The sequence below is a fragment of the Pseudopodoces humilis genome, chromosome 6, assembly GCF_049639895.1.
Source record: "Pseudopodoces humilis isolate 2021_Gansu_Grassland_sample_001 chromosome 6, ASM4963989v1, whole genome shotgun sequence".
Lineage (NCBI taxonomy): Eukaryota > Metazoa > Chordata > Aves > Passeriformes > Paridae > Pseudopodoces > Pseudopodoces humilis.
The window spans coordinates 71708643-71734958 of NC_142205.1; the positions used below are offsets into that span (position 1 = coordinate 71708643).

General features: G+C 48.2%; 1 protein-coding gene across 2 annotated transcripts; it reads left to right on the forward strand.

The window, feature by feature from the left end:
* The first annotated feature begins 299 nt into the window (after positions 1-299).
* RASSF6 (Ras association domain family member 6) lies at positions 300-14864 on the forward strand. 2 transcript variants are annotated; one of them, XM_088057093.1, is made up of 11 exons: positions 300-496; positions 4359-4448; positions 8327-8405; positions 8740-8891; positions 10702-10793; positions 11234-11409; positions 11506-11607; positions 12312-12363; positions 12892-13010; positions 13097-13194; positions 13888-14864. In XM_088057093.1, exons 2-11 carry the CDS (start codon positions 4378-4380, stop codon positions 13961-13963), a joined length of 1017 nt encoding a protein of 338 aa, XP_087913219.1. In that variant the 5' UTR covers positions 300-496; positions 4359-4377; the 3' UTR covers positions 13964-14864. The 2 variants fall into 2 exon arrangements, with proteins under 2 accessions (XP_087913219.1, XP_005531802.1); XM_005531745.3 differs by lacking the exon at positions 300-496 and adding an exon at positions 507-715.
* Positions 14865-26316: the final 11452 nt, after the last annotated feature.

Consider the following 26316-nt stretch of genomic DNA (forward strand, 5'->3'; position numbering starts at 1 on the left):
CTTGGTTCAGTTCTTTTTTCTAGCTTAAGCATCTGCTTATGCAATTTACTGCTGAGTAATTAAAGTAAGAGGCTATGCTTTCCTTCTCACAGATGTAACTCTTGCCCAGCAATATTCATAAGGGTATTATACAGGTCACCAAAAATAACTGTGTGGGGTTAATGGTTCAAGCTGTGCTGTCACAATTTGTCATAATGTTCTAAATCTACATATGTGCACAGGGGCGTGACGGACTGTAGCAGTTATTCCCCCAAACACTGAAGATGGGCATGGATCTGAGGGAAAGCATGCTTTATCCAATGGATTGGGAAAGCGAGGAGGTTAAAGCTTAACAAGTGCTTTGGGCACAGGATGTTTCACGGTGTGTCACCAGACGATTCCAGGGAACCGGAAGGTTGTCTCCCTTTGTAAAGTTAGCGATTAATGTGTTAACCGGAGCCTCCTGGAGGTGGAACCGTCAGGGCGGGCTCCTGTCAGCGCTTGGAGACGGAAAGTGGTAGGTAAATATTCCCGACGTGCACCGAGGTGCGGGGAGTGTCCCGGGCTTCCAGCATTCCCGGTTTGTTAAGCCAAGTAGGAATTAAGGGCTCTGTGGGTCCCACGCAGCAGAGGAGGTCGCTGTCCTCCAGGGCCAGGCTGCCATGCCTCTCTCAGAGCCCGTGGAAAGATGCGTGAAACCCCTCCCGTGCTTCTCCTGCTCGGATCGCTCGCCCAGGTGAGTGCACGGCAAGGCTGGAGCTGTTCTGAGGTGCAGGCTGAGGCTCCGGGGGAAGCCAGGTCCTCCGCCGCCGCCCGATCTCCGGCCACACTGCTCTGGGGCTCTTCGGGTGCCGCAGGGAAGGAGAAATGCGAGCTCAGAATCGCTTGGCAGAAGTCTCGAAGCGGTTTGTGGGGGTCAGCTGAGATGGAAGCCGGCAGGGAGGGAGGGAGGACTGCTCCTCGGCGTGCCCGTGGCCAGCAGCCCGCGGTGCCCTCCGCTCTGCCCGGCTGCCATTCACAAGTGACACCCGTGACCTTGCCCGCTCTTCTCGGCGCCTCAAGGCGGCCCGGGCCGCTCGGCTGCCAACAAAGGAACTTCTGCTCCGAAAATGGGGTAACTTAGCGTTCCGAAGGGATGAGTGCGAGCCCCGCTCTAGCGATGCCTCAGGGGAGGGAGCGTGTGCGTCTCCTGCCTTGTGCCTGGCAGAGTTAAGGGAAAAGTTAAGGGGCCATATCCACATAAACCAATTTACTGCTGGTTTTGGCAAATCCCATTCCGAGCCTGCCAGAGCAGAGGGCTTATGCTGTGATTTGTACTCAAGGAGTGCTCTTAATGCTCTGTACTGAACAGCTAATTATTAAAATAAGGTGTGAAGAAATCTGAAAGCCCAAGAAAAAAACAAAGCCCTTTTTTTCTTAGTGGGGAAAACACAGTTGTTCAGAGTAAGTGCTTTGCTTTAATTACCACCCTTTTCTTTGGTGGTAGGGACATCTAACGTAAACAAAAAGAACAAAAAAACAAAGGGACCATGAAGTCCTATAACTAGAGTATGTGACTAGTAAAGTTGTTCTGCTGCTACTGAGTTTATCTAGCTGAACAAACCTTACATTCATCTTTATAGAAACCAATCATGATTGCAGAATTTGCTAAATTCCAGCCACTTGTGAGTTTAGAAGATGATTCAGTTGGATATGGTGTTGTGCCTATGGTGCAAAGCTTTGTGCTGCACAAAATATTCCATGTGTGTGTAGTTGCTAGCTGAGTTAACAGAGAGCTGAGACTTGTGATTTCTACAAAAGAAATGGAACAGGTTCACCCTATACTGACTTCCTGCGGGTTTGGAAGAGCTTTGGGAAGCACTGGGTCAAAGTACCTTGGGGTCTTTGCTGAGGTTTGGGGTTTTCGTTTCTCCAGCACTGGCAGAGGCTCTGTGTAGCACACTGCACTCTGCGGGCCCTGTCTTAATAGATGGATGCACCAGAGAGGACATCCAGGCCATTACACAAATTGAGGTGCTGCCTTGCTGCTCCTGCTTGGCTCAGTTCTGGATCCTGGGTGTCCCTCTCCTTCCAGTCCTCCTCTGCAGCTGCCTTTTTTTATCCCTGTCTAAAAACCTATGTAGCTATTTGTTCTTAACTTTTGCTTTGTCATTCCTGCACTCAACTGTCCCTGGTCTGTCCCCTTAAGTAAATGACTTAAATATCACTGTACTGAATAAAAGGGAGCAAATCCTCTTACCTGCCTCTGCACTGACACTTGGAGTTTTTCTTTGGGAAGAAAACCCCACTTTTCAGGCAAGATATGAATCTTACAGATGAGTTCAGCTCATTACATTTGTGAGATGTGTCTTGTGCCCTGACGTGTTGATGCTCCCTGAAATGTGCACTGGTCTGTTTTCCCTTTGCTTTTCCTAGACTACTCCCATAGTTGCAGTCCTCCTCTAGAGATGCTCAGTTTGCAGCTGCCCCGGTTTTCATTTCCTCCATTTTTCCCTTTGCTTTCCTTTCTCTCCTTCACTTCGTGTTTCAGGCTTCAGCCAGTCTTCCTCCAAGCATTAGGTTTCTACTTGGTTAAGTCTCAGGCCAGCAGTTTAGTCCAGCCAAAAATCCCACTTTCCAGGTGTAGCCTACCAGTTTAACATAATGGTCAAGACACCTGTGTGGTACCAAGTAAGTCAGGAGATGGCTTTGAATAAATGACACAGGCAGATATGGTTGGAGTGGCTGGAAAATTAGCATGGTTTGGTTAGTTCAAATCTAAGGGAGCAATGGAAGGGGCGTTTCACTTCTGCTTGCTTCCTCAAAAGGACTACAGGGAAGTGACATGGAAAGCAGCAAGATAGCAGGAGGTGATGGAAAATCTAACAGCTTTGTGGATTTAGGGAGCGCCAGTGCAAATATCCTGACATCTGTTGTGTCAGGTACTGGTGTTGGGGAAGTGACTGCGTGGTGGCAACCCACAGGTTTAGGGCTTGGCTAAAAATAGGCTCTCTAAGAGATGTGCAGCCAGAATGTGCCCATGGGAGGAGTCCAGGGAGAAGAGGATCATCTCTGGAGTGAGCTGGTGGTGTGGAAGTGTTTGGTACGAGGCTGATAAGCGCAGCAGGTCACATAAGTGAGGAAAACATAGTGAGAGCTGTGCTTCTCCTCCAGCCACAGGAGAGAAGGGCTTTGGCCTGGGTATTGGGGCCGTGAAGGAGAGAAAGAGAAAGGCATTGGTGAAGAATTATCCCCATCACCACCCACTCTTCCAATCAGCTCTTTATTTTCAGCATTTTAATGGCAGCGGGCTGATTAAAATCTGTTCAAGATGTTTAAGGCAAATAATTTACTAGGAGCCATCCACTGCATACCAAAACACAGCGTTCGTCTCTTTTTTGTGTGTGTAAAGGTCACTGCTCTCCATGCTCAGAGATCAGCTTTTTCTTTCAGATGAATCATTTTCAGGCCAAATACTGTAGAAAGGAGTGCAACCACAAGCACTGAAGCAGTGCTGGAGATTGCTGGTGTCACTGCTCTCCAGTTAATAGAGGTGACTTGGGTGCGCACTGCTCTTAACATGTTGTTTCCTGACAGGTGGGAGGAAGCTGAAGTGCACGTTCAGTTATTCAGGTGCCAAAGTACAGAAACTCCTCTGCATCTTGTAAAAATGGCCAGACATTACACTGACACAGGCAGCTGCTTCCCCTAGAGGTCTTAAGTAAATCACATAAAATCAGATTTCAGGGTGTGGCTACTGAAGTCATTTCAGAGGGAAAACCCAAGCAGTGTATTCCTCACACACAAACTCATGTCTGTACAGAAGTCCCTGGGCTTGTTTGGCTTTCAGGTATGTTTTTGTCTTGATGGATGTCACCCAAAGGACAAAAGGAGTGCTGCTCCTTTCCATGAGCTCCTGACAGAGCACTGCTTTCCTGGTGTGCTGCAGGACCCTGCTAATCATCGGCACTCCTTGCCTTGCCTAGTTTTAGGAATCTGGATGAGGTGGTTTGCTGAGTCACAGTGTGTTTTGGTGACCCTGGGTGATGCTCCATCCATAGTGGACACATGGATCCTGACCGGTACATAGGCTGCTGTCTCACACTGCTAACAGCTAATCCTGGAGTTGAAGTAGTCCAGAAACTGCTTGAGAAAGTCCTGGTAGATGTAGTACTTGGGATTTAAGGTGCTGTTATTTACTTGATGGGAATGGCTTATGCCTGTTTTTATTAGGAGGGGGAGATAATTTTGTATGAAGTGGTCAAAGTATTGTGTAGTGAGCCCTCAGCTTGAGTGTCCCAGCTTGTTTCACTTGGCCAGCTGAAGCTTTGTCTTTACTGTTCTATCTTTTGTAGTAGCAGTAGTGAATGCATTTTTACTTTTTTTTACCTTTTGCTTAGATTCATCTCTTCTGAGTAAATGAAGAAAGTGACTATGAAGGCACAGCATCTGCCTTCTGTTTTCATCAATGAGGAGAAGTTCATAACCAGGTAAATTATTAAAGCCCTGAATATTTAATTACTTTTGTGCATTCTTTCAAGTTATTCCACATTTATTCTTTGACAGGGGATCCTGTAGGGAGCTGAGCCTGTAGCAGCAGAAATCCCTAGCACTTAGTTTATCCTACAGAACAGAGTTGGCCTTTACATGGAATTAAGAGAACAGAGCATTAAATATTTGGGTTTGGGTTTTTGTTCCTTAAGGGGAACAGCCCTTCTAGAGGATTCTGAAATAAAACTACAAGTTAGGGAAGAAGACCCTCCTGTCTTGGAAATCTGTTGGAATTGACCATAAGTTCCAGAATTGAGCTCTGCTTTTCTGCAGCTTGGGGTTTGGTAGCCCCAGATTGCAGGGTGTCTGTGCAGAAAGACTTTGGGGCTGCTAGCTGTCTGCTGTGGTCAGTGTCTCTTTCACCTACTTGTAAAAAATGCTTGGAAGTGCAATCTGTCATTTGTGGGATGCTTTTCCACAGTTCAGTGTCCCAGGAGGAATTTTTCCTACTGCTGCCCCAAACACTGAGCCACCTGGCGTTTAGCTCCATCCCCTTTCTTATGGGATTGATTTTTCCCTGTTGACAAGACCACAGGAGCTGCAAGAAGGGCCTCTCTCTTCATTTCCATTGCTCTTGTTCTTCCCATGGGAAAGAAACTACCTGTAGACTCAGCCAGGGATGGGGTTTGCAATGAAATTTGTCGTGCTGCAGTAGAGATTTGTTCCTGAATCCTGATACTTTCCTATGTGGCCTGAGCAATGCTGTTTTCTCCCTTTTCAAGGAAGGGCGGCAGGGCTTTTCCCAGAGCCCACAGGCAGCAGATACATCTCTCCCTTTCTCTTCAAGAGTTGTTTCCTTTATACTGCTGCTAATTTGGGACACAGTGCTTTTGTGTCAGAGGTAGTTAAGGTGTGTGAACTTGGCGTGCAAAAGCGTTTGGAAATGTACCAAGCAAACCATTGTCTCTGGGGCTTTACTCCCCTAGATCCTTGCCTGCTCATGTGATGAAATGTGCACCTCAGTTGAGACCTCTCTGCGTAACAGCTATGGTTTAAACTTTGTTTTAGGAAATAAGTTTAAACTTTGTTAAGTGAAATAAGTGTTTCAAGAACCACTGACATTCCATATGCACTCAGGCTTGCTTCCAATGCAATTTCCAGACTGCCATCCCTCATCTGTACCTTGAATCTGCTGTTACACTACTTCTCTTCCAATTCTATCCTGCAAATCTTGCTGATGGGGCAAGCTTGCTGTTTGGGAATTGCACAATGGCTGGATCAAAAGGCTGACCAAAGCTTGTGGGAGGATTTGGCTGGCTGAGCTGCTGCATCTCCAGCATAACTGCCATAAATATTCATGGGTTGTGTGTAGGGCTTGGGCAGGAAAGGGCACAGGTGAGCTGTCCTGGGTTAGTGTTTCCAGAGAAAATCCAGCCTGGGCTCTGTTGTGGTTTACCACTGGGGCACCTGATCCTGCAGCTCCTTTGTGTCCTGCTTTTGCTACTGAAGAAAGTGGTGAATCTGCAGGGCATGTTATGTTTTTGAGGTGAGTTGCTCTGCCAGTTACTTGGCTTTGGTTTCTATTAATGTCTGTGTTTGGCTGTTGTCACAAAGCTGCTTGCAATGCAACAGCTGCTGATTTTCCAGACACCAAACTCAGCAGAGATGGCATCAGTCTCTAGGTTAGGGCAATGGGAAGATGTGTTACAATAAGACTACTGCTGGAACTAGGCTGGTGCACATATTCCCTTCTGGGGCAAAAAGAAGGAAAATTATTTTTTTTCACTTGAATTTCTACTGCACAAGGACAAACAAATCAGAGTGAGCTGCTGTTAATCTCTCCCTCAGGGTTTTTCTAATTGCTTGTGTGGTTTGTCAATGTTGGTTTCACTAATGCAAGGCTGAAACCTGAAGGATTTACTTGTGCAGACTTCTGAGGAAGGTAATGGCAAGTTTTTCTAGACAAGGCAAAAAACTGTGTGAAAATCTTGGGAGCTTGCTCTGAGAAACAGAATCTGCTTCAGAGATGGCCCTTACCAGACCACTTATTGCTGTTAGTCTGTGATTTTACTTGCCTTTGCAGTCAACATGGACTAAGAGTAATAGGTGGGCCTCAGAGAATTGACCCAAGTCCTTATTTACAATCCATCTTCAGGGAGCTCACCTTCCCAACTTCCTGCTTGGAGAAAACCTTGTGAAATAACAGCTATCAATAAAATGATTGCCAAATGCTGTGAAGTACCAAGAGACTGGGGTTTGAAGCAGCTCTTGAGCAGGATCAGCAGGTCTGTCCCAACATCTGTCAGACAGAACTGCCTATCTCCTACTTGCCTGTTAATCATGAATTGCATCTGGAGCTTGCCTGCGTACGAGGCCGTGGCGTGTGTAATCTTGCTTACCTGTAGCCAGCGTGATCAGAACTGGGCTGGCACCCGATTCTTATCCAAATCTATTTGCATTCCCTTCTGCTGGGATGGCCTGAATGCAGTCCCTCACAGCCCATGGGACTCAAGGAACCTGTAATGAGCTATTTCAACCCAAGGGTTTTGCCACCAGTATTCTGAGGATTTAAGACCAAAGTAAGTCGAAGTAAATGTTGAAAATCCTTGTTTAGAATTCAGAGGATAACGCTAGTTAAAAATATTTTTGTGTGTGGAATTGCAGTAATGTAAAGTAAATAATTTACATCCACAGAATTAGCAGGGAATGCAATGAACCTTGAGATTAGTGGTGCTGCCCTTGTCCTCATGTTGCCTGCCCCAAGCACAGCCTGGACATGTTACCTGCCCTCCTGGTGTCCCTGGTTCCTCTCTGCTGTGTGGGCAGCCGGGTTCAGGGGAAGGCCACGCTCCTGGAGCCTGTCCCCACGTTGGGCTCTCAGTTCCTCTGGGGCACTTTTTCATTTAAAATTGGTGGAGGAGTTGTAATAGTGTTTCTGATGGCACAGGAGTTCTGAAGAGCTTCAGCAGCTCCCTCTGGAATGTGTGGTGCAGAGTTTGCAGGTGCTGTGTGTTTGACCTGTGGGCTTGCTGTTCCAGCAGCTCTCACAAACATGGAAATAACAGAGTTGGTGCCTGCACACATCACTGCGAGACAGGACATGAAACCATTGGAACCATTAGTCCATAGGGAAGAATTTGTACACTTCCATGCAGTTGTTCCCCATGGCTAACCACCTCTGCTGGTGGGAATTGCTTGCTTGAATTACAGTCTGAGTCACCTTTAAATGGTGTGGGGAAGAGTGTTTCATTCTCAATGGCCTTGAAGTACATTTCAATTAATTCTGTCATTGTTCAGCCCTCCACAGCCTGAGCTGCAGCTGGCTTGTTGTCTCCACAGCTCCTTGCTTGCTGGCAGAGGTTCTCTTAATTTTCCTTCCTTTCCTCCTCTCAGCAAAGATGTGGTGCAAAGCTGTTTTGTTTCAAGCAGAGGGCAATAGAAATGTGAGACATCCTGTAGGTGTTTGGAGATAAGAAAAGTCTCTGAAGCAGTATTAGAAGTTGGAAGCCATCATGCAGGGAAAGCCAGGTTCAGCCTAGTTAAAGTAACCTGCAACATTGGTGTGTGCGGCTGTTGGTCTGTTTGCTTCCTCCTCATGACTGCTACAGAGGTGCAAAGTACAAGCTGTTCTGGGGCAATGTTATTAGGGTCATGTGGGACTGACTAAGTAATTTCTTCTGGGCCTTTAAAGAATCAACTTAAGAGCAACCAGGAACTTGACAAAACTTTACACTTCAGAAAATGATGCATGGATCATGAACAAACCTATTCAAGGATGCAGTGGGTAGCACAGTGATGGGGTGTTACCCTGCCACCTACTTCCTGCATTTTACAGAGGTGTTAAAAAATATTTTTTTCACTGTCATCTTTATTCTAGAGAGCAGCTCAGTTCTCTTCTGAAGAATTATAACTCTTACTATTCAGATCAAGAGAATCTGCAACTGACATATAATCAGGTAAGGATTTAGGGGTGAGAAACTCCACTCATTAGTGCTCTCTTCCCCTCACAGCACTGGACTCCAGCGCTTGCTGTGGTGTTTTTGTTGCATGACATGTTCCATCCAATATAATAAACCAGAGCTGATTTCCTCAGCTGATCAGGTCAGCTTTGGCTGTTTTGGAAATTGCTCAAAACAGAGGTTACACTTTCCCAGAGTAATCTGTTCCAGGGCTGTCAGCCTCAGTGATTTCATTGTATTACTGTTTCTTTGAGGGGAGATAGATTGTTATTAGTGGATTATTTTTACTCTGTTATTGTGCAGCACTAACTGTTTCACTGTTTCTCTCCAGCGGGAAGGAAGCCCACCATTCATCGAAGGAATCCTCTCAATCTTCTGGGGAGTTCGACATCCTATCCGATTAAAAATTCAGGATGAGAAGCAGATTCCTGCTTTTGTGACCCTGAAGTCAACAGAGAATGTGGGGTTTTTCCCTACTAAAAGGTAACATGTGAACTTCCCTAAGCAGGCTAGCATTGCAAGGCAGCTCATGTTGTGGCTTCAGTGGATATGGCTGGCTGCACTGGATATCCCAGGCTCCCCAAAGGCCTTGCTGGTTGCTGGGCAGCAGAGCCTTTCAACAGCTTGGGCTGGGCAGAAAGGTGTGTGTCTGTGGCATCTGTGTTTGGCCCTCAGGCTGAGGAGCTGCACGAGGCTGCTCTTTTTCATGGGCACTGGCTATTCCTGTACAAGGACTGGGAAATTGATGTAAATGAAAATAACAAACAAACCCCACGTGTTTCCACGTGCACCTGACAGTGGCAGCCCCTGCAAGGCCTCATGTTGGGGCACACACTCGAGCATGAAGCCAAGATCTGCTAGGTAAATGCTGTGGGATTGTCTGTCCCAGCTTACATTCCCAGGTGTGTGAGGTGTGGAACCATTGCTGCTCATGTGAAGTTCAAGTCAAGGAATGAATGTGGCTTTGTCTGTGCAAAATTCAGTGTAAAAAACCCTTCAGATGCCCACAGACCAGCTGTTCCAGCTGCTGCCAATGACATTTTATATCCCAGTGTGCTGAGCTCAGCTGATACAGGTACTCAGTGTATTTTTGTTTTGACCACTGTTCCCCCAGCCTTGGCTGGTGAATTTGATGAGCTGAATCTGAATCTTGTAATACAGAGGCAGTGTTAACCCTGAATGACTCCCTGATAAATTGTGTATTGCAGAGTTTATTTTTCTGATTAGTTATTGTCTCAGATTGCATGTGGGATGTGTTGGAACTGGAGATTTAATTCTGCCACCTTTGCAGCTGTGGAGTTCCAGTAAAGTCTTCCTCCCCATCTCTGGCTGTTGAAATGCAGGGATGAATTTTGACAGGAATAACTAGGAAAAAACCTGAGTTTTAGGCAAATCTGGCTCTCGGTTACCTTGACCAGGTCTGCAGGGTGCACGTGGCACCCTTAAAAAACTCCTGACTGGTGGAAATCGGTATCCTAAAGTAAACATTAACTCATGATCCCAGAAACGTGGGGCTGCCCTGACATGCTCTAAGGTATGCAGAGCAGCTGGGCTGTCTGATCTTAAATGAACTTGGTAAATGTGTGGAATACAACCAAGATCTTGTTTGGCATGTAAATTGGGGGTAGCTGAATGTTGTTGGGAATATATATATATATACATTCACGTGAAATTCACTTTTAATCTTGTGCTACAAATTGGTTTATTCTCAGTCAGAGCAGTAACTGTCTGAATACCTTATGCTGAAGAGTTTAGGCAATATTTTATGGAAATATTTTTTTTGGAATATTATGGAATTTTATGGAAATGTTATGGTTTATGGAAATATTAACATGAATATAGTTTTTCCAAAAGGCTGGATGGATCTTCAGTTCAGCTGTTATTCCGTGTTATCTCATACACAGCTGGTTTGGGCAGCACAAGGGGCTGTGTGTAAGTGGACCTGTGTAACAGGCCTGTGTTCTGTAACTGTTAAACAACAATGTATGTGTTTTGTGTGCCTGCCTGCTAGTCTGGGTGTGACTAATCCAGGGTGTTGCTGTAAAACAGATCAGGAATTACCGTGAGTTATGTCCTGGTTGATGTTCTAAATTGGATGTGTAACATCTGGGATCCCTGGTCATACCATATTTTAATACCTGATTTTATTATGACTTAAACTGAAATTACCATGCTGAAGTCAGTAAATTGAGCAGGGAGAGGAATGTATGGCAGGAACCCTGGTCACAGGATAAACTGAAATCACGGAGTTAATGAGGAGCAGTCGATGATAACTCCGTGTTTGGTCTTTCAGGGGAATGACTCGCTGGGGAGAATTTGATGACCTCCATCACATTAGTGGGGACACACTGAAGTCTACGGAGGAACAGCCAGACCTAGAGCAAAGTTAGTGTTGGTGGTCTCATGGGATCAAAAAGTTCTGTGTTCTGTGACAGTGCAAAAGGGATCTCACACATCAGGCCTTCCCTACTGGTGAAGGGAAATCTCTTTGCTCTGTGTAATGTGTACTACAAGCTGGGGAAACACCCACCAAGGGCTGCTCAGGGCCAACAGTGCTGTGCAGGCGACTTGCTGAACAGCCAGTGGCAATGAGCACTGCTTTTATCCAAGAAATCATTCCCAAGGGAACAAAACAGCAAAGCACAACAACTGCAATCAGCCCATCCTTCATCCTATGCCTGTGCTTTGTTCCTAACCAACTCCACCCCCCTCCAAATAAATGATAAATAGTAAATAAAGCCCTTCACCGAGAGCCTCCTTCCTCTGGGGGTGCTGGCAGGGAGCGGTGAGCAGCCACACGTGATGTGTGGTTTTATTCTGTCCAGGTTATCCATGTTACGAGAGTCCCACACTGAGGGAGCAGGAGCTGGACTGTGCCACCCTGCCCCGGACCAGCAGCGATGCCGCGGCCGTGCGCAGGAGGACCAAGCTCCCCACCATAACCAGGATGGAAGTAGAAACTCACAGGTTCTCAATCAATGGCCACTTCTACGACCACGAGGTGGGAAATTTTAGGCTTGGCTTTGTCACCTGAGGGGCAGGGAACCCTGTCCAGTGAGTTTTGCTCACACCATGGTGCGACCGTTCTTGTTCCCAGACATCAGTTTTCACTCCTGCTTTTGGGTCAGAAACCAAGATAAGAATCCACAGCCAGATGAGAACCAGACAAGTGATAGAGCAGCTCCTTCGTAAGTTTAAGGTAAGTCTGCTGGCAGGAGGAAGCCACAGTGGTCGTGTGGCCGTGTTCTGGAAACGTTCACACCGATGTACGCTCCAGCACTGCGGGAAAGATGGGGACTAACTGGGCAAGGATAGCGCATGGAGTGGAGTGTAAAACGAAAACCCCACACGGACAGTTTTGAATGCATGGGTTGGGTTTATTTTAGCGGTGTTTCACGGCTCTCAGAGGCCAGAGGAGTTACCCTGGGTGCGTGGCGTGCGGCGATGGGACAACCGCAGGACGGCTTCTCGCAGCTCCGCGCGCCCCCGGCGTTCTCAGGGCGGGCAAAGGCTGCGCATTGTCCGTGGCGGTGCTGCCCTCCCGCGGACAGCCCCGGGAACTGCGGCTGGAGTGAAACACCCGCGGGACAGCGCCAGGGGCTGCCACGAGCCTTCCCTCAGAGCCAGGCGTGGGGGAAAATCCCGAAGGTTTGAGATAAAAGGATTTGATTTTATTTTAAAAAAAGGATTTTTCTTTTGGTGCTAGCTCCTACCAACAACGCCGTGTGTGGTCAGGAGTAGCTTTGCCCTTTCTGCTGTGTATTTCTCAAATATCTTGATTTTGCATAGCTGCTTAGTGTTTAATTTATCTTTTAATGGTGTTAAACTTCCCATTTAACTTGTCTAGAGAGGGAGGTGCTGGGAAGATCTGTGAGGCTGAATGGATTTTCTTTTGTTTCACAGATAGAAAACAGCCCCCGTGAATTTGCACTTTACGTTATCCATGCATCTGGAGGTAAGCCAGCCACTGCTGCCTGATCACTTCATGTCTAATCATTCTGTGTGTGTGGAATGTATCCCTTGGAGTGACAGGACTCATCCCAGGCCTCTGTCCTTGTTTGTGCACTGTGTGTGTGGAGGGGCATTCTGCCTTCTCAGGGACCCTTCAGAGATGTCTCCTCTGGAGAGGAAAGGCTGAACAGTTGTGCTGTGGGCCCTTTCAGCTGACAGCTTTCGATTCCATGTACTGAGTTCAAAGTACTCATTGTTCAGTGGAAAAAGTTTACTTCCACAGCAGTTTACTCTTGCTTTTTGAGGAAGAGGGAGATTTGATCTTTATTAATGGGAACACCTGGGACAGTAGGAGGGAACTGGGGGAGAAGTGGCACTTTAAATGGCACAATGTTAGGGACCTGTTATGTATCTGGTCATGGCACTTGGGTCAGTATAGGATCTGTGTCAGGATAAAGGCTCATGGCTGCAGGCAGTAGATAGAGCCCTTGTGGGATGTTCCCTGTTTTATAACATTGCTTATGAATTGCAGAAAAGAAACAGCTGAGGAGTGGAGATGTTCCCTTGCTGCACAGGCTGCTGCAGGGGCCCTCTGAGAAGATTGCCAAGTTCTTTCTCATGGATGGGGACGTGGAAGAGATCAGCAGTGATGTACGTATATCCTCACTTCTTACAGTCCATGGAATTTTTCTCCATGACCGTAGTTAGCGGTGCCTTTCTTGTCTTCTCCTTGTTAGGTTGCTCAGTACATTTCATTTCATCTTCCCTTTCTGGAATCGATTCTGCACAGAATAAATGAAGAGGAGGAGCAGGAGATTCAACAGACAGTTGCAAGGTAAACAGACACAAGTGAGGTGTCACAGAGTCCAGGGCAATCTGTGCAGTTGTGGCCTGGCTCATGAGGATAAGATGTGGTTGTAGCAGCGTGCTACAGCATGGGGCATTGTGATGGGAAGGCTCAAGGGAGTGGGAGGGCTCATAATCCTTTCCCTATCCTGTTGCTCTTAAAGACTCCAGAATTAATACTGACTACACACAGAGTGGGGTCTTCAGAAAATTTGGACCCTCAGGGGAACTTCTCTTTATTTTGTTTGCTGTTTGCTTTCTGAGCCTTTGACTGGTTCCTCAGTTTGTACTTGCTGCTGTGCATTCCCTTGGCATGGATGAATGCAGTACACACACAGTACTATTTCTGTTCTGTAGCATTTGAGCCACACCAGTGCCTTATGTCCCTTTAAAACTCGAGGTGAATGACAGGAATCCCACTGGCAGTAGCTCAAAAGGCCCCACAGGTACAGCTCACAGGGACTCCCATACCTGTGAGTTCAAGAGCACTAAGAGGCTACAGCAGCCATAGATCTCTTACTGGATACTGGGCTGATAGTCATGTTGAATCAAAGTGTCCAGGAAATGTTTAGAAAATACTAATCTTGCCTGCATTGGGAAAGTTTTCATTGCCATTTGACCAGCTCACTGAAATTTGGATTGAAATTTTGCAGAGGTTATTTAAATGCATTCTCCCTCTCAGGTACCTCAGAGAGAAGAGCCTGATACGGCAACACCTTCGAAGTCGAAGTGTTAAAAAAACAGAGACTACGGTGTGATGGGCTGGCCCCTTGGGAACACCCGGGAATGGCCCCTCAGAGAGCCTGGGCTGCTCAAGGGGGCAGAGTCCTTGCTGCTGCTGCCTGCGGGCTGGGACTGAGGCTGCTTCAGCCTCCTGGAGTGCCAGGTGGGGAAAGGCTCTCCGCACCACTGAACCACTCCCGCAGCGCTGGGTGCAGGCAGGAACCACCTGAGGAGATACACTGCATCACCCAAACAGCAGATGCTGGATCTGACTTGGAACTTAGGCAAAAAATCCCCTGAAAAGCCCAAGGCTTTAAATCCTGCTGATGTGTGACCTGGTACCAAGAGGCTGACATAGAAAAATGTTGCAATAATCAATGTGCTGATCGAAAATATGCAAATTAAGGATGTGGTCATCCCTCTGTTTGAGAAATATTGTATTATATTACCAGAAAGCTTTTCAGTAGAGCCAAGTGGCAGAAGGTATTTATGTATTCAAGATTGCAGGCAGAATTTTCATTTAAGCTATAAAAGATCCATGCAAGATGCCTGAAATCCACCGGCTTCAGGCTGGTGAGTGCTGAAACTGCTTAAGCTTTGAGCTACTGTAAGAAAAACATAACTGGAAACCCTCCCACTTAGGAGCTGCCCTGCTTTACCAATGACAGGGAATTTACCGATGAAATACCTCGTGAACTGCCAAGTGAGAACTGGCCAAACACTGTTGGGTCCTGAAAGGCATCTCAGTGGTTACTGTTGGAATAAACGATTGTGTTCCTCGATGTGTTTTGTTTGAAAGGGAATTGAGAAGTGCTCCAGTCAGGGCACAGCAGCCAAATGTCCGGTTCTGTCTGGCTGAGCCGTGTTCAATGTTAGAGCTAGAATTATAGAGATGTAAATAAAATAAATCTCTGCACACTTCATTCTCCTCCTGCACTGGTTGGCCGCTTCTCCTGAACTCGAACTCACTGGCTGGGTTCGGTTAAACTCGGAACCGCTCGCCGGGTTCGATCGGACTCGGCTCGGCTCGGGTAAACTCGGAACCGCTCGCCGGGTTCGATCGGACTCGGCTCGGCTCGGGTAAACTCGGAACCGCTCGCCGGGTTCGATCGGACTCGGCTCGGCTCGGGTAAACTCGGAACCGCTCGCCGGGTTCGATCGGACTCGGCTCGGCTCGGGTAAACTCGGAACCGCTCGCCGGGTTCGATCGGACTCGGCTCGGTTCGGGTAAACTCGGAACAGCTTCGGGCTTCGGCCGCGTTCGGCTGAACTTGCAGCCGGTATTCGGGTTCGGCCGAGCTCGGCTCGGTTCGACTGAATTCGGAGCAGCTCCTAGGTTCGGCTCAGCTTCGGACCGCGAGCCGCTCTCGTGTGTGGTCTCGTGAACCGGGCCTCTCTGCCAGCGGCGGCCGCTCGGGAACGGGGAGAGCTGGGATCGCTTCTCCCCGGGGATGCTCAGGGACCGAACCCGGCCGCCGCCGCTGGGGGCTGCCGCAGGTGCGGTTCTGGGAGCGGGCAGGGCCCGGCAGGGACGCGGGGCTGTCCAGGGCCGGGAGGGGCTGTTCGGCTCTGCCGGGGCGAGCCGCGGGCACGGGAGCCGAGCGGGCAGAGGAGCTGAGTGGGCAGAGGAGCGGAGCGTGCGGCATCTCGGCAGCGGGGTCGGGCCCGGTCGCGCCCGGCGTTCGAACCGCGCGGTGGGCGCCGGGCTGGCTTGAGCGGCGCTGGAAGGACGGGAGCGGCGCTGAGGGGCCCGGGACAGCGGCTGCGGGGGAGCGCTTGGGCCCGGCCCGCCTCGGCTTCCGCGGGACGCGCCGTGCGGGCGCCCCGGGGGCGCTCCCCGCAGTACCGGGGTGGTCCCGCAGGCGGCGCTCGGGGCCGCGGCGGGGGCGGAGCGCCGGTGACGAGGCCCCGCCCGGGCCTGCGCCGTGCGCGCCCCTCGGCCTTTTCCCGGCGGGACGGGGGCGCCCCGGGAGAGGCGAGCGCGGTCCCTGCGGCGGTGCCGGGGCTGTGGCTCGGGGTAAAGTGGGCCGCTGCTCGCAAAGGGGCCGGGATCGGGCCGGGGCTCCTGTGCTGTGAGCCGGTTCCCCCTCCCATCTTCTGGCCGGGCGCGACGTAAGCTCTCAGCCCCCTCAAGCTCTGAAAACACAGAGGTGCCTGTGACCGAGAGCTCCCTGGCTGACACGAGCCTGAGCTTTATTTCAGTCCGCGGCGGGCGGCAGGACCGTCCCGCTGGCCCTGCGAGCCCTGCGCACGCCGCTGCCGGGGAGTCGCTATCCCGAGCGCTCCCCGTTCCGTGCAGCCCTGCTCCGCCGCCCAAGGCCACCCGCCCGCTCCCGGCTCGCTGCCGGCCCCCCTCCTTCACTCCCGGCTTGCTGTGGAACACCTGAGCCCGCTGGGGGGGGGCCGGCCGGCTCCGGTGCGCCCTCCAGCCCCAAGTGCCACCGCTCCCAGACACCCCGGCACGGCGGGGTTTGCTGCTTTTGAAACAAGTGCTCTTGCCGCTTCATCTCGGTGATGTTGTTTCGGTGATCTAGGTCGGACTGCCACGTACGAGACGGCGACTTTTCCCCCTCTGGACTCTCCGCAGCGTCAGGAGTGCTGGCTTTGTTGCCCCATTCAACACCCCGGCAAAGCCACAGTCCCCCATTTCTGTGCTCCTCTGCAGCGTCTGCCGAGGGACATCCCGAACGAAACAGGCCTGGAGATGAAATGTCCGTGCCTGTACACACAGAATCGGTCTCTGCACCAGGACCCCAGCACAGCCAAGGGAGGGAAAGCACTGCTGGCTGCACCTCCCCTGCGACTGAGCAGAGATTTGAAATAGCCAAAGCTGTCGAGCGGCAACAAAAGTCTCACTGTGTGCGCTAGAAAGCTTTCTGTGCTAAATGCACACCGAACCAGCCTACTTGTCATGTTTCTTCTAATGAAGCATTAGCATTAGTGTCAAAGCTTGTTAATGCGATACAGGAATTATGCAGTGAATATATATTTTCCAAGCTCAGTTTGGGTGTGTTGCGACACTGAAAACGTGGGAGGGAACAGCGGCTGTCAGTTCTCCTTCTGCTACTGTTGAACACAATCACTGCAGGGCCTGGGCTGGCCTACCTTCCTAGAAGAACTCTGGGGAGAGAGACACAATGTTGAAAAGGATGAAATATTTGCACTGCAATTATTATTTCTATGTATCTATTTCTGATACATTTGTGGGATAATTACTCTGGGTTGTATTTTGTTACTTCAGGCAGTAAGTTAAGTGTATCACCTTCGGGGAAAAAAACAAACTAAAAAAACCTCTCCAATAGGTGAGTCTGAGCAGGTTTATTCTAGAGCACCATCTTTCATTATTATGAATTCCACTGAAATAATTACAGTCATCTTCTACCCAACCCTCATCCCCCAAGCCCAAGAACTTTGTTGAATTTTTTTTTTTAAAGCAATTATCTCTACCTCCACACATCACTTTTCAGGTCAAAAAAAAAAAAATGATAGGTTGCAGGTTAACAACAGCAAAAACTGATGTTTAGAACAACAGCTGTTGTTCCAGTACGTGCCAGAAGTACCCCCCAATCTCTCCTGTCGTGTGGTTTGACTTGTTCTCCCTCTCAGGCAGTCTCACGCTGCTAAGCTGCACATGGCCCCTGTGCTGAGTAGCTCTGAGCAGGTACCTGAAGGTAAGCTCCAGAGAAACACCAGACTTAGATTATCCCAGTTTACTGTCATTTGCCTTGAAGGGCACTTAGACGTTTCAGTAAGTGTAAAATTGCAACACTCTAACTGCCAACTCATTAAGCATCAGAATAAACAGCTGCTTATTTTAATGGCTTTCTTCAGGCAGTTGCTACAGTTATTTTGCCACATGCTGTGGTCTGTGCTTAAATATTATCAGAGGCCGGTTCTGCCAAGTACAGTCTGTTGCTGCCTGCAAGATAAAAGCATCTTTGAAAGCACTACCAGCCCTACAACAGCTGTGTGGCAATTAAAGAAATGTGACATAACTTTGGAGCCACGGAACTGGTAAAGCTTCCTCCAATCCCAATTTTCTAGCTGAGTTTTGCCAGCAAACTGCTTAGACCTTGGATTCCTCCCCAGTGAATCCACTCATATCTGAGTATGACATTTTGCTTCACTTATGTGTTTGCCTCATGCTAGGAAGTGCCAGTCAGATTTCACCCGTGCTGGAGACACAGCTGGACATTTAAGGACAAGTTTCCAGATTGTCCTGATATCTATTATCAGAGCAAACAGAGATGGAAAACCTTACAAAGAGATTTTGATACTGCAGGCAGAAGTCACAACAAACTGGCAAGCAAATGGCAACGCATTGCTCTATCCAACATAAATCCAAGACCATGGAGATGAAGTAAAACTGCCCACAATTCTGTTTATTGTTTCTCTCAGTGGACCAAAGTGCAAGACCTGTCCTCTCATGGCTGCAGATTCTGTATGGTCACTTCTACTTCAGCTTGGTGTTTATGCTCACAGAAATTCTCTGGAAATGAGAACAGTTTTTCAGAGCTTCTTTGTTGCCTGTTTCTATATCAAGCTTGAGTGTCAGTTTCTGATTTTATGCCTCACTGTTATTTAGGTTGCTGCTACACTGATTGTTTCCTCTAGCAGTTAAAGATGTAGGCTGTAAAGGAGCCCTTTCCAATCATGTGTTCCAGAAAACCCCTAAATCTACCAGGCTTCCTGCAAAACAGAAGTACCTGTTACTGTGGTGGAAGGACATGCCAGTTGTGGGGGGTTTTGTTGTTGCTTTGTGCTTTTTTATTTGTTTTATTTTTGTTAGTGGGTTTTTCTGTTTGGTTTTGGTTTTCTTTTTCTTCCACACCATCCCACTTTCTCCCCCCTCCTCTTGGCATGATTTTATATCTCTGGGGTTTGGAGAGAGTCATCTCCTCATTGCCTGTGATCTTATGGCCTTGTACAAAATAGCAGATGAGGTGCAGAGCAGAGAAGTTGCTTTCTCATCTCTCAGTTGCCAAATCCGGTCAGGATTTCATGAAGGCACTCAGCATATCTACATAAACCCATACCCTGTGTGCAACCTTGCCACCCAAGGTGGGAATATTGCTGAGAGAAACCAGAGTCCTCGGTGCCTGCATTTCCCTGCCCGAGCTTTAGTGCCCTACCAGCACAGGCTCTTAGCAGGTGGCTGTGTCCAGGGAGAGAAAGAGGCAGCTTTGCAGGCTGGCACCAGGTGGTGTCACCTCACCAGAGGAAACACACTGGGAGTGGAACACGAGGCACTGCATCAAACTGGGAGAAACAGCTGTCTGCCAAGCTCCACAGTACTCCTACATCCAGGCTCCAGTTTGTCTCCTAGGAGAGCTGCTGCCATGAACCTGTGCCCACCCTTGACCCCTTGAAGCCAGTTACAGAGCTAATACCACACCAGATAAGGACAGGGATCAGGACTGCTGTGACTCCCACATGGACATCAAACCAAAGCACATAGAAACAAGGGAGGAGAAGGTTGTCTAGCCATTTTCTCAATGAAAGACTGCTTAGGTAACTTCCATCATCTTCTCAGCTCCACCCAGGCAGCACAGTTTCTCCTGGTTCTGGTGGTTTTCTAGCAAAGCTGGGTTACTCAGTCTGGCACTGCACATAGCCTGCTGTGCCAGGCACACCCTGATGTGTCCCCAGAGTGCTGCTGGCAGCTCCTCTTGAACAAAAAGAACAGCAAGGCACCAGCCCTGAGTCTCATTTTGGACACGTGGAGCCCTTAAAAGGGCCAGCTGGCCCACAGGCACACAGCTGGGAAGCCCCTCACAGCATTCCAGAAAATATTCCCAGCACAGGAGCTGGGAAAGACGGGTAGGTAGTCGTTTGGGCCTGAAAATTGCTGTCACAGGATGACATGTTCATGGCCATATTTGGCTGTGCGGGGCTTAATCCACACCCTCCTGTTTTAGCATGTGCCTTGCTCCGTGGGGTGGCCTTTCAATTAAATCATGGCATCCTTCCAGAGGCTTTTTATTAAAAGCCATCTCCACTAAGTTCCCTACAGACCAGGTCTGTGAAACAATTACCTTCCCTTGTACCAAGGGCTCCTGTATTTAACTCTGCACAAGATTTAATAAAACAAAATAAGCCTCTTGAAAAATCAGTGACTGGTCTGGCTTGCACCTTGACAAAAATCCTTCCACACAGGGAACAGATTAAAAGTAACCACTGGCTAGAAATTGGCTGAAATCTACGGACAACAGGTGGGAAGATAGATTAACACACTGCCTGAATTTCCCAGGGGTTTTACTGAAGCCCTTGTGTTGTTACCCAGTGACAAGGATGGGTGTCAGGTGAGCACTCAGCATGCCTGTCCAAAGCAGCAGTGGGAGCAGGGGAGCTGGGATGTCCAGCTAGCCACGCGCTGGCCTGGCTGTGCAGAGAGCAGGCCCGGGGCACAGCAGGCCTCCTGAAGGCAGCTGCAGCACCTAAACAGAAACAGGCCGCTCCTCAGCAGTAAGACAAGCCACAAGCACAGTCAGGACAGTAGGACACAGACTAATAAAACTAAACAAGCAGCACAGCACTTGGAGAAGAAGCCAATGCCTGAGCCTAAGCAGGGCTGCTGGGCCAATGGGCACCTAAGGGCACCTGGTGCCCTCGGTGCTCTGACAGCTTTCCTTGTCAGTGTCCTCATGCCAATTCTTATTTTACTTATGAATAGGAATGGAAATACGGAGATGTGAACTTGAATCAAACCACCTGACCCAGATGAGCACTTCCTGTATCCTAACAGCATGCTGCAAACCTCTGACGTGCCATTCTCTATGTTTCCTGTAGAAAGGCAGCCCCAAAACACAGCAGATATACTGACCTAGCCCTGTAATATAGCCATGCTTCAGGAAACAAACAGGGCTACTACCTGAGCTGCAGTTCAGAAGAATGGAGTAAGATTTGCCTCTGTGGAATTTGTGATGTTCCTTAATGCCTGTCAGTGTTTCCACTGTGTGGAGGTAGCCCTTGATTTTTCAGTAAAAGAGATGAAAATGTCTTTATGTATCTTTAGATCATCATTAAGCTGCTACATTTAGCAAGAGATTTTCCCAAAGCACCTCAGAGGATTGGGAGATTCAGTTTCTCTTGGTTTAACTGAATACTCAAATCCCCAGCCACCTTTGAAAATTGTGTCTGATCATGCTTAGGTGACTCAGCCAAAGAAATGGTAACACTTTCTGAATTTAGGAAAATAAATTACTCTATTCAAACCTCACTGGCAATCCCCTGGGATGGGAAAGAAAGCACAACCTCGTCTAAGTATAGAAAGAGAAAAGGTCTATGTAAAGAATACCAAAAAGCTACAAATGGCAGAGCACAGCAACACTACATTTCTCTTTAAAGTCCACAAGTGTAATGCATTTCCATAAAACTCAGACTTCATTCACGAACCTCCTCTTCAGATTCCATCTTAAAAACAGAGCAAAACCATTTGTGGAGCTTCTCTTGTATTTTCTTGCTTTAGACATACAGTGGGTGTTCTCGCTCTTTCATCAGGGAAAGGAAGGTTTGCCTAATACCCCAAATAAGAAAGCGATCACAACATCAACAGTTAAAAATAAAACAGACACACAGTGTTCTGTTCCAAGATTTACAGAATGAAAAAGAATAAAAAGAATGTCTCCTTTCCTTTTCTGTCTTAAAAGCAAAATGAAAGTGGCAGGGGTGAGATTCCCCAGTGAATGAGACAAGGCACCAGAAAGTTTTCAGCTGAAAGACAAATTAGTGGAGATTGGAACCATTTGACTTCTCAGGCTCAGAGATCTCTGCCCTCAGAAGCAGCCAGCACAGCGTGGATGGGTGTCATTCTAGCTCCTGCATTTATCTGACTAGAACATGTCATGACCTCAAGCTTACCACATTCTCACTTAGTAGGAGGGAGCACAAATACCTCCCTGAGCATGGGAACACCTTCCAGGGGTATCCAGGAACTGCCTGCAGGTGAGTGGGGTTCTGTGCACCATGCTGGCTGGGGGCACCTCTCCTTTGGGCTCAGCAGCTTGGTGTGTCAACAGGCAGCAGCCATAACCAAGGCCTAACTTTTGCTGGGGAAAGTCATCTCTCTTAAACACCAACTGGGCACACTCAGGTGGTTCTGTTCCTTGGTGAAAGTTAGTGTGTACACACTTCCTCTAGGCCTTGTTGACATGCAGGCCCTGGACTGAAGCTGAGAGCTATCTGAAGTGTCCAAGATGCCTGTGCTGTGCTTTCTGGTCTCACTGGCTCCCCAGAATCCCCTTCAGGTCTGTTTTCTGTCATTCACATTGTGTTCTTTCATTTCTTTTTTTCAAAAGGAAATCCTTAATGTCAGTGTTTGAGCAGTTTGATTGTGCCCTGCTCCACTCAGGAGGGCTGATGACTTTACAACAAAGCATTTATTAATTGGAAGTCACAGATAAATGGAAGGAAAATTTTGTGTGGGAGGGTTTTTGTCACGGGAAGTATTTGTTCATCACCAAAAGAAAATGTTCCAATCTTGTATTTGTGAATCTACTTTTTCTTTGATCACAAATGAGAGGTCATTAACAAAGCAGAGCAAGGACAAGATGTTTCAGTGTTGATAAAATATGGGGGTTTAGTTGTCTCTGAAGTGCTTTCTACACCCTGCCCTAAGCCAGTTGTACAGGAGCCAGCTGTGCACTGCCTACTCTGCTCACTTGGCAGTGTACCCTTGCACAGGGCGAATGCCTTTCCCTCACTGTCCCACACCCTACTTGCTTTTGTTTGGCCTAGGTGTCTTCTGGGTGCATTTAGTGCTGTTCTGTAGCTAAGTTCTGGGCAGAACAGCTTCTCTTCTCCAATGCCAAATCGCTGGCCCCTAGCTCTGCGAGATAAATAACTGGTTTTAGGGGATGTGAGTTTTCTGGCTCTGGCAGGTGTTTCAGCCTTCTAAAGGCTCAGAAGACACCAGCAGTGTAGCACATGGGAAGAACTCTTGTGCAGTGGATCCTGTTCTGCCAGTGCAGAGTCACTTGTCAAGGACAATAGCTCTTGGCTGATCATTAATATGACAGAGTTGGGCATGCTGCCAAGGAAAACACTCCCTTGTGGTCTACACAATGTTTCGCTGGCCTGTCATTTTGAGATCACCACTGACAGCAAACTGAAAACTGCCTTTCACCATCATTAGAAAGGAAAAGAAGACGACTCAGCAAAACAGATCACAGGCTTTGCTGAAGTCCCAGAGCAACAGAAGCAGTTTGGGTAGATCATATGTGTGTGTGTGTGTGTACATGTGTGTGTGAGCCTTACAGCAGCTGCCCTCTGTGCTGGAGGAGCCCTGCACAGCAGGCAAGGAAGCTTCACCCTCTACAGAACTGGAGCTTTTCCCTCTACAGGAGGCTGGAGTGAGCCCCTTTACACCGGCTTCTGAGAAAACTCAGAGATGATGCTGGTTGCACAACACAAAGAGTCTTTCAGCTTCAGAGATGTTGACTACAGGGCTATCTTTGTACTCGGAAATTCTGCCTGTTTGTTGTCCCGTGGATCATGGGATTATCTAAATTGGCTTTAAGAGGCTGCCTTGCTTTTGCACAAGAGGCGTCCTGGCATTTAACAAACTAAATGGGAAGTTACAACTGAGGTCCATGAGGTTTCAATTATTTCTTGAGATGTCAGAATTAAGAAGAACAGTGTTCATTGACTTTCATCCTGTCATTCATTCATGGGGAGTACCCTTGAATGCTCAGAGGAAGGCTGTCTGAAGGCATAAATGCCTGTAATGATTATAATTCACAGAAGGAAGGAGCTGTGTGGCTGAGACCAGGCGAGTCATTAGTGATATCTCTGCCTTACCTGACATCACAACCTGATACACAAGGATTATTCTCATCTCTAGACACTTGGCACTTCTGGCCTTTTATTACCGCTCACACTTTTCATCTCCTGGCCCTTAAAAAGGAGTCTGCTTCCTCTCTAGTTGCACAGGCAGTACAATATGCTAAAGCAGATGAACAGTACATCACTTCTAAATGGGAATGTTCCGATAGGTTCACTGTGACCCCATTGATCCATTTTCTCTTAAAACCTGTATGTCACAACTCTTTCTGAGAGTCCTGGGGAAACTAATCTGCTGATGAAGTGTTGCTGAGGCTTTTGAGGCTGCTGCTGAACCACACTGCCCTGGTGTGGGATCCTGACAGCCAAAACCAGACTGGGAATGATGCTGCGTGATGTAGCTGATGTGGTCACTGGACAAGCTGCTTCTAAAGCAGAAGAGCACGTGCTGCTGAAGGATTACGAGCGTGTCTCACCTCACCTGGTTCTAGAAACCACCAGAAAGGACACAAGCAGCCTGTGCACAAGAAAAGGAAGTGTCTGTGTTCAGGCTGCTTTCCAGAAGCCTGGTTCCTCTCTCCAGCTGCTCGTACAGGGGCAGCACAAGCTGCCTCCCCTCCTCAGGGAGAAGGACAACAGCCCACGTGTGGCAGGACGTGAGCTTCAGACTGCTGAATCTGCAGAAAGCTGCTTTTCTTTCACCTCTCTATAGCTGCATGCAGTTTCACAGCAAAATGTTTTTAAGATAGCATTGAAGCATTTCCTCTTCAGCCAGAACTTCCTGTTTTGCCTACGTGGTCTGTCTCCACGCTTCTCACTGCCCCCTCCTTTCCCTTCCCTGTCTGGAATGGATCTTGCTTTTTGCACCTCTGGTGTCCACGTGCTCAGTGCGTGAAGGGAAATGCAACTCCCTTTCTGTCACCCAAAAAAAACACCTCCTCTCAAACACTGAATTCTCTGCATGGTTGAATATCGAGGTGGTTTCAAAGCACAAAAACAAAAATTTTCTGTGGCTTCCAGCAGATTTTAAAATTTTCATTGTCAAGCCGTTTTTTTCCAGGTATTTGATTTGATATGGGAAATGTATCATTATGAGGAGGACTTACTGAGATAAGCAGGTGTTTGTGTCTCTTGGTGCACGTGGAGAGAGAGACTTTGAATTCAGAAAGCATGGAACATCTTTCACCTGTGCTAAACTGAGTGACTTAGCTTTTAGGATGAGCTAAAACATCACTGGATGAGACATAACATGCTAACCTGTGTGACCAGGAGACTGCCACTGAGGTTGAGCTAGTCACTTTGTTTAGCCGTGTCCTGAACAGAAAGCACGTCAAGACCTTAGAAGGGAAGATTGTATCACAGCCATAAAGAAGCTCTGCTGGTCTGATCAGCTCTATGGCTCAAGAAAGGTGGCTGCCTATGGGATGGAGCCCTGGGGTTTCCTCCTGGGGATTCCTCTGGGGAGGAATCACTCACCTTTGGCTACAGCTGCCTGTTCTTTAGCCCAAGCACCCTGCACCCAGTAACCTATATACAACAGCACTTGGGACGTCCAACAAACTGTTCTGAAGGGATGGCAGATAATGATTTTGTACTGAGAGCAAAGAGCTCCAGGAATGAGAGCAGCTGGGACTACTGGTTATACTGGTGTGTTGCACTGGGGGGGGGCTCAGTGAAGTGAATAAGTTCAGATCTGTCCTAAATCATTAAAAATAATGCTGTTCTCCAGAGAAGAACTCTGTTGGGGGAGCACTGCACCAAGAGACTAGTGAGGTGACATGGGCTGGGGACTCATACCTCAGAGCAGGGTGGCTGTTGATGCTCAGAAGAGATTATGGCCTGCTGCTCCCTCCAGGCTCCAGGCAGGGCTTTGCTGTAACTTTTCTCTGGCAGAGTGACAGCCAGACTGCACCTAACACAGGGCAGAGATTGCCCTGAAGGACTTATGTAAGTGGGGAGCAAATGACTCGCACTTCAAAGTAACCATGCTTCAGGGACAAAGCTAAATGAGCTCAGAGAGGCAATTGGAGAGTTAATCACACCTTTGATGTATCCTTATCTTATCAGAATATGCAGATATAAGGCCTCTGAGAGGCTGGCCAAGTGGCAAATTTTTGGTTGTGCAAGGACTGAGTCAATGGGCCTTGGTTCCTTAAAGGGAGCGAGGACTTTAATCCTAGAGCAATAAAAAATTAAAATGATGTTGCAAAGTACAAACTGTAACTCCCCCATAAAGCAGCAGACACAAGCAGAGAGGACCAAGGCTTGGGATACACACATTATGTTGCATCCTTGGGGATATTAAAAGTCCTCCCAGCTTTTGAGGTTCAATGTCAGTATCTCCAAACCGAAGTGGCTGCTCCTTGTAAACAAGATCCTGATCCACTTGCTTCAGTTCCTACAGAAGAGACAGCTCTGGGGCTGCCTGCCTGCATTATACTATGCTGGAATCCAGCAAAGCACTCTTTCAGCACAGGGAGGCTTGTCTTTGGTTTCCGGGGAGGCACGTGCCCTTGCATGTGTTTGCTTGTTTCAGCCCTCCCAGGAAGAAATGTTTAATGGGGAGATAACCACTGGAAGGCTTGAAGGCTTTACTCCTTTTTTTTAT

Excerpts from the sequence above, each read along its gene's own strand:
- RASSF6 (XM_088057093.1), top strand. The coding sequence starts at position 4,378 with ATGAAGAAAGTGACTATGAAGGCACAGCATCTGCCTTCTGTTTTCATC. Across the intron at positions 10,794-11,233 it reads ACAGCCAGACCTAGAGCAAA|GTTATCCATGTTACGAGAGT; the intron begins GTTAGTGTTGGT and ends TATTCTGTCCAG. Across the intron at positions 12,364-12,891 it reads CGTTATCCATGCATCTGGAG|AAAAGAAACAGCTGAGGAGT; the intron begins GTAAGCCAGCCA and ends TATGAATTGCAG.